Genomic DNA, 8,430 nt, shown 5'->3' on the forward strand with positions numbered 1-8,430 from the left:
CTTCTAAACTAAAAAACTCTCTTGGAAAACTAGAAAACTCTATTATAGACGGAGGGAAATAGTTGAATATATTGGCAATGGTGAAATAGTTATACTCTATGGGAAACTAGACTGCAATGCAGTCTAATTTGACTCAGATGATGTTTAAATCGCTTCTTTTAACTTTCTTTTTTTTCGCCTGAGAACCTAAGAACCGGTGTTGCAAACGCCAAGAAGGTCGAAGAAACTATTTAATTGCCACAGAGAAAGTTTTTGAAAAGAAGAAAGTTTTTTACCATTTGAGATTATGTTACATGTAAGCATCGTTTCTGAAAAAAAATGTTCTTTCTATAATTTCTATTTGATACATCATACATGGAAATATATATAAACTCACTTGTATCGTTCCCAAAAGGTTTTCTATTTCTCACCATTTTTTAAATAAAATGTTATCATATTTAAGAAAGATTTTTTTATAATTTATACATACACACACGTGTACATGATAGCTGTTGTACTTTTAAAAGAATTTGAACATAAATATATTTTTTCTTATTTACTTCCACTGAAAGCTTGTAATAATGTTTTAAGCAACTTTCAGTGTTTCCTTTATATATGTGCTGGATGAAGTATTTAAAAAAATAGACATAGAGAAACTGTGATGCCGATCTTATGCGGGGAACTCACTATGTACGTAAACGTGATTTTCGATATTGCTAACTGGTCCATGATTATAAAAACAAATAAAGAATTATAATGTCTACTAAATCTATACCTAATGTTATCATATTTATATAAGAGGAAGATGGAGAGAGGGAGAGGAGGAGAGACGGGAAAGAGAAAAAGAGTGAGAGATTCAAACTGAGAGTGAGTGAGTGAGTGAGTGAGTGAGTGAGTGAGTGAGTGAGTGAGTGAGTGAGAGAGAGAGTGAGAGAGAGAGAGAGTGAGAGAGAGAGAGAGTGANGAGTGAGTGAGTGAGAGAGAGAGAGAAAGATTGAAAATGAGAGACTGAAAGTGAGAGAGAGCGAGAAAGAGAATGAGTGAGTTCGTCAGAGATTGTTTAATGAATGCTTTATTTATTTATAGTCGCAGTGATTTAGTCCAATTTTTCTACTCTTACATCCAACGACTTTTTACAATGATCGAAACCAAATATAAAATACTATGTTTTGTTTACATCTTACATTTATTACATTTATAAATTTTAAAATAAATTAATAAAAAATATTCACATAATTTAATTAACAAAAATAAAGCTATTGAATTCAGTCTTAAAAATAAAGTAATAAGTAGTAATGCAATAGAGAAAATAATAAATATTGTGCTTATGTTTATTTTATTTTTTATTTAATGTTTTTATATTATTAAAATGATTATATTATGTTGTTCATATATCAGTAAGATAACTATTTTTAAATCTTGTTTACCATATATTTTTTTAATCATTAGTCATTATATAAATTATTATATAATACAACGCTTTCTATTTGCATTAAATGATTTTGCACACGCTTCAGATTTGTGGCAAGGAACAGTAAGTCGAAAATAATTACTTCTAAGATCAGTATTACATACATCTTTTACTAATTGTTTAAAAAAAATATATTGGTTCTTCACATAGAAAACTTTTTTGTACAATACTTATAATTGAATAAGTTTTTAGTTCTTCAATTTATAATACATTAAAAACTTTAAATTTATCATCTATTCCACCATCCGTTTTTATGTTTAATTTAAATATATTACATTTATTTTGTAGTTTCTGTAATGTTTTATTCAGTGGGGTAGTAATGCCAGACTTTTATGAGTGTTAGGAAGAGTGTTTTTTTTATCTATATATATTTTTATCTATATACGTTAAAACTTTGTTGACAGATATTTTTTCATCCTTGAATTTAATGTGCAGTATTTAGTGACCATCAATTAATGATTATTTGGAGATCTGGAGATCGTGAGATTTATACAACTTCGTTTTCACATCTTAAATGTATTTGTATAATCCAAACAATGTTTGTAAATCCCAGGCCCTGAAGATGATCTAAATAAAGATCGAAACGTTGGCACAATAAAGAAAATGTTTTTCTAAACCTACATCTCACGATCAAACAATAATCTTAAAATTAATACCTGCTCATTCCAATGTAACTTGTTACATCACTTGCACCTAACATTTTAATTTTTGTACAGTAAGGAATATTATTCTTAATTTTTATTTTTGGCAATTCTTTAAGATTAAATTTACTTTTTATTTAAATATTTCATTATACTAAATTTAATAAAATAAATATAATAGATTTTCCTCTGTTTTTCATTCATTTTTCTAATCATTGCACGCTTAGAAATGAAATTTCCTCCGTTATTTACAGATGGGTCAAATATTCCAGATTATCAAAAACTTTCGTATTCCAGATTTAGCTAAATGACCGTATAATATCGTTCCTGAGATGTCCCACTCTTGCATACATGTGTGTACGTATCTTTCTCACAATAAATTTTAAAAAATGAGGTTTTACCCTGTTTTTCACTAATTTATCTAAACATTGCAATCTTAAAAATGGAATTTCTTTCGTTATTTTACAGAGGGGTCAAATATTCCAGATAATGAAAAGCTTTCGTTTTCCCGATTAGCTAAATGACCGTACAACATCGTTCCTGAGACGTTGTACCTTTCTTACGTACATATGTGTATGTATCGTTCTCAAAATAAATTTTAAAAAATGGGGTTTTCCTCTGTTTTTTGTTAATTTTTCTAATCATTGCAAGCTTAAAAATGAAATTTTCGGTCTTTTTGAATGACCTGCATGGGGCACTGGTAGGAGGAATACTGATAAAATATAACGCAAGGGACATTTGGCATAAACTGTATCTAGTGAAATCACATATTAAAGAACGATATACCCCAATCGTTGATAAGTTTTAAGTACATAAGAGGTTCAAAGTCCACACTTTGTTACGGAGCGCAGGTGTGGGGGGGGGTTTAATGCCTACAAAAAAATTAGAAAAAGTACAACCTTTCTTTTTTTTAAAGTTATTCGCTGTACCATCTAATACACCGAATTATATACCACTTTTGGAAACAGGACGAGCGCCGATATTTCAATTTTCATTGGGACTCCACCTCGAATATGTGTTGCAGGTTCTAAATGGCCCCGAAGATAGACTTAAGCGGTGTTTTGCAAATAAAATTATTGATTAAAAAAAGTATAAACAATAAGAACAGCAATCCTCCCAATATACCTTACATCTAATGTTATTTGATATTGCTTTGTCTATTTCATGTTATTGTTACTATGTCATTATTGTTAGTAGATTGTTTAAAAAAATGAATATTTTGTTTGAATGAAAAGATTTGTTATTAGGGACATTAAAACATTAACGATTTTACTTGCAAGCTAATGTAAGTCCACGTGTTTCATATTATTTATTTGTTAATACTCTTATTTATTTGTTAATACTCTTATTTAAGAAAATTAAAACATAGATAAATTATTGTTATTATTATTAATTTATTTATTTTAATTAAATAACTTATTACTTATGGTAAAACTTGCACGATTTTACTTGTAAGTTAAAAACGAAGTATACCTACAAAGTGAATATAGTATATATCGTTATAATAACTATCATTTTCTTCTGTTTTTATTTACGATGTATGTACAATTATCAGATGAAAAACCACCAACCCGGATTATCGTTTGTAAATTTAATTGTAAAAACGAAAATGTAAGTTCAATAAATTTACTTTTTCTTCTTCTTCTTCTACAGCCGGTCAGAAAAGTGCCTTTTATCAAACAAATCAAAATATATCACTCACAATATATCTTATCAGTAACAACAAAGGATAGGTAAAGAAAAGAGATTTAGAAACGATATGTACATATACTCAATAAAGTAGAAAAAACGGCAAGAGATAAGCGAAAACTTTAAGCTTCCGATGAACAATTTGTACGAGTATGAAATAATGAAGGAACTGCAACATGTACACATCAAGGGAAAAATAGAATTTACATCCTAAAAAGAAAGGGTGATAAAGTAATATTGAGTCACCAACCTACTTGTAAATAACAAAGAATAAGTAATTGAACGTTGTTATTGTAAGAAAAAGTCAAATTCTGTTTCATTGAAAAAATAAACGTCTCAATTAACATAGTCACCGCTTCCTCGTTTTACTCGGTTGTTTTACTGAATTTAATAAAATTAGGTGATTCTTAGGACGTTCTCCAGTTATCTGCGTTATCATTAGCGAACCAACCGAAAATTCCTTCTTTATTTTACACATGCGACAAATGTTCCAGATAAACAGCTTCGTTGTTCCTATTACAGCTATGACACGACTATATCGTTTATGAGATTGTTTTCCCACTTTTCTGAAGAGGCTTTCCTCTGTTTTACATTTTTCTGATCATTGCACTCTTAAAAATGAAATTTCCTCCGTTATTTACTTGATGGATCAAATATTCCAGACAATGAAAAGCTTTCCAGATTTAGCTAAATGACCGTTTAATATCGTTCTTGAGATGTCCCACTCTTACATACATATGTGCATGTATCATTCTTAAAATAAATTTTAAAAAAGAGGTTTTCTTTTGTTTTCCATTAATTATTCTAATCATTGCTCGCTTAGAAATGAAATTTCCTCCGTTGTTTTCTGATGGGTAGATAATCAAAAGCTTTCGTTTTCCAGATTTAGCTAAAAGACCGAATAACATTGTTCCTTAGATGTTATCCAACTCTTACATACATGTGTATGTACATACGTATATTTCTTTTTAAAAAAAGTTTTCCTTTGTTTAATCATTAATTTTTCTAATTATTGCTCCCTTACAATGAAATTTCCTCAGTTATTTACTGATGGGCCAAATATTCCAGATAATGAAAAGCAATTAATTAAGGTTTTTAGTTGAGATAATTGTAATATATTAATTGGTCAAGCGGACCACGAAATTAGTGGATATAATGAAAAGCTTTCGTTTTCCAGATTAAGCTAAATGACCGTTTAATATCGTTCTTGAGATGTCCCACTCTTAAATACATATGTGCATTATCATTCTTAAAATAAATTAAAAAAGAGGTTTTCCTTTGTTTTTCATTAATTTTTCTAATCATTGCTCGCTTAGAAATAAAATTTCCTCCGTTGTTTTCTGATGGGTCAAATATTCCAGAAAATCAAAAGCTTTCGTTTTTCAGATTTGGCTAAATGACCGTTTAATATTGTTCTTGAGATGTCCCACTCTTACATACATATGGTGCATGTATCATTCTTAAAAAAATTTTAAAAAAGAGGTTTTCCTTTGTTTTTCATTAATTTTTCTAATCATTGCTCGCTTAGAAATGAAATTTCCTCCGTTGTATTCTGATGGGTCAAATATTCCAGATAATCAAAAGCTTTCGTTTTTCAGATTTAGCTAAATGGCCGTTTAATATCGTTCTTGAGATGTCCCACTCTTACATACATATGGTGCATGTATCATTCTTAAAATAAATTTTAAAAAAGAGGTTTTCCTTTGCTTTTCATTAATTTTTTTAATCACTGCACGTAACTACCGTATATCGTTCCTGAGATGTGTCTCCTAATTACTATATAACGTTATCGTATTTGAAAAGGGTTTTCTCTCGGTGATTATAGACAAGTTACGGCCAGATCTTTTCAGAGATGTTTTTTTCTTTTCCTCTCTTCCTTCTGAACAAACCCATGTGCACGTTGTCAGTTAGGAGTGGCCCATCAAGGAAATCGACCATCGGAAAAGGGCCTATCCTTTCCCGGCAGACAATGGTATGATGTGCCGAAAAGGAAACCAGTGGATCGTTCAGAGAATTTCAATGAACGTGCAGTAAGCCTTTTTCCGTTTATGCCAACGTTTGGACCGGATTAAGTTTTCATCATCGCGCCGGTTTTATAATCCCCAAAGGGAACAACAAGAGAATAAACTGAAGACGGTTAAGGGGGGAGGGAAGGTCTTATTAAGGAGATTGGTTGGTAAACAAACCCTTCGGATTGCGACGCGGCGGATAAAAGGGTTGAGGGGGCGGGTGGGTCATCGTCCTGGCACAACGGAAAAGATGGAAATCAATTGAATAACAGACGCAATAAGAAAGATCGATAAAAAAAAAACCTACCTGGAGGTGGATGGGTACTTTTTTCACCGGGGTGCTCATCTCGGCTGAGGTGCTACGTTCCCCGAGGTTCGAGGCTGAAGGCGAACGCGAATTTCGGATGGAGGATGAAAAAGTGACGTTTTTCCGCTGATTTTATTTTCTCAGGGCGGAAAGCTTCGTCGATAAACCGAGTTTCTTCTGTTGGTCGGCTGAGACGGTCCGTACGCTTCTGCCAGCCGAGGCGACACAAACTGCAATCCGATTCTGATTATTGCCGAGGGCCGGTTCGATAGATGGATCCGCTCTGATAGGCGACTGGTGTATGAGAGCCGATAGGAAAATGGCGCCTCGCATGCGAAGATGTAGGGAGACGGGAAACCGCCGGGCGGTGGTGGGGCCGTGGAGAGGGAGACGGCACGACACTCCGCCGCACGGAACGCCCGAACGCCACCCTCCCCCCCGACCAAAACAACCTTTTTTGTTTAATAATTGTAACTTTTTCTTTTTTGGTCAATCGGGTTTTCACGCTTTGGTCCCCTTATTTGCAAAAGGGGGGAAATTGGACCCCTTTTGGCGACCGTTGCTAAGAGGGTGTGTCCGCTCGACCCATTCGACAACTGGCAGATGGCACGCATCCGGTTCACGCGTACATCTAAAACATTGGTGCAAATGAAAAAACTCGTCGCCCTTGATAATTAACGACTTTTTTAGTTGAACATTTTGATATTTAAAACAAAAACACCTGTCGGTCAAGTTATCTTGTTAAATCAACAAAATCGCCACATCAAACTTTTCATTGAGAAAACCATCATTCCAAGCTAAATTGTAACGACCCAATACCCACTGAACTACAGTCAAAAAAGCAAACTTGCAATTACACAAAAATAATCCTTCATAGTTTTTCCCCATTTAGGTCTATATCCATGTCTCTCTTCTTTTTTTATGTATTTTATTTCACTTTTATTTAGCATTTGTATTTTAGCACTAGCATTACCATTTTGATTTATTTTTGATGACCTGCCTATAATACCCATGGTTATAGTTTTCAACTAGATAAATGGTATCTCAGTAGAACTTCATTGATTACGATATTGCCACTGCGCAAAGTTTTTATTTGGTGTCTGTTTACACACTTAAGCTTCATTTCTCTTTCATAATAAAAGTGATGCTTTCATCTGAACCAAGAAACATAGTACTGGAAACAATTAAGTCTTCTCATTGCTTTGCTCATTGGAAATTTTTATCCAACAAATATCTTCCTTCTTATTGACCCTTGAAAACATTTGTAATTGGCATGTTCATTTTTCGGCTCTCTTCTCCAAAATTACCTCACAGCATCCAGAAGATGGCGTACTATGGGTTGAAACATTTACACACTGGTCTCTTCACAAGGAATTAAAAGCTTCACCCATGTTTGATTTCAAGAAGCCTAATTTCGTCGGTCTTTCAACTTCAAATTCCGCGAACTAGGATGGACTTTTAAGCTGAGATGTGAGGTTTTACATTAAATGTGGGAGTGGACTATGGTAGCCCAATTGTAATCTGATTATTACTGTTAGTACTTTAGTAGCCCTCTTGGTACAATAATAGTCGAGAACTAGGGCTTGGCAACTTCTGATTGCTTTATAGTTCCCAAGAATGTAAAATACATACAAGCTTCAACATAATATCGACACTTATTATTAAAGACATTTAAAACAAAAGGTTGCGCAAGAGCAACAAAATAATATTTTTCTATTATGATTTATATTTTATTAAAATTATTACTGCATCCCTAATCCAGAATATACTAGTGATATCCTGACGGTCAATTCATCCTTCTTTCGTTAAAAATTAATTAATTATAATACACATTTACCAACACTATGTAAATTATCAAGTTGAATGTTGGTTAAAATGCAGAAAATCACTTAAGCTTTCAAGATTAACATTTAAGTCTGATGGGATTATTTATAGAAATTTTAATTTAAGAAAGAAAAATCCGTGCAACATTTGAAAAATTTGCTCCTTCTAGCATTTAATTTTTCTAGAAATTAAATTTTACATATTTTGATATTTTTATAATTACAGCTGTTTTAGTTCTTCTCTTATTTGTATGTATAATCTCACTTATAATTATAAGAAAAGAAATAAGTTTTAAATATCAGGAGCATGTTTTGTACCATCCACCACCCCGCCGAACCTAAGGAGACTCTACACTGATAGACCATGACAAATCATAAACTTGGGGGTGAAATAGAAAAGAGGGAAGTGTTTGAGCTTTTCATCTTCCTCAGGCCTTGCCTTAATTAAGGTTAAGGTTAGCTTAAGGTGAAGCTTGAGGAGGGTATGGGGCTTTATTTTCCTTGAGTTTAA

General features: G+C 32.5%; 1 protein-coding gene across 2 annotated transcripts in view; it reads right to left on the reverse strand.

Annotated features, from left to right (window-relative positions):
* LOC106665352 (dihydropyrimidinase-like) overlaps positions 1-6,476 on the reverse strand; it is a 32,188-nt gene extending 25,712 nt beyond the window's left edge. Inside the window, exon 1 of one of the 2 annotated variants that reach the window (XM_014391712.2) lies at positions 6,097-6,476. In XM_014391712.2, the coding sequence (XP_014247198.1) occupies positions 6,097-6,135 (39 nt within the window). In that variant the 5' untranslated portion in view covers positions 6,136-6,476. The remainder of the gene's footprint in view (positions 1-6,096) is intronic. The other variant, XM_014391713.2, reaches the window with a different exon arrangement.
* Between the last annotated feature and the right edge of the window lie 1,954 nt (positions 6,477-8,430).

The sequence above is a fragment of the Cimex lectularius genome, unplaced genomic scaffold (genome assembly GCF_000648675.2).
Source record: "Cimex lectularius strain Harlan isolate CLEC.00 unplaced genomic scaffold, Clec_2.1 scaffold9, whole genome shotgun sequence".
In the NCBI taxonomy this organism is placed as follows: Eukaryota; Metazoa; Arthropoda; class Insecta; order Hemiptera; family Cimicidae; genus Cimex; species Cimex lectularius.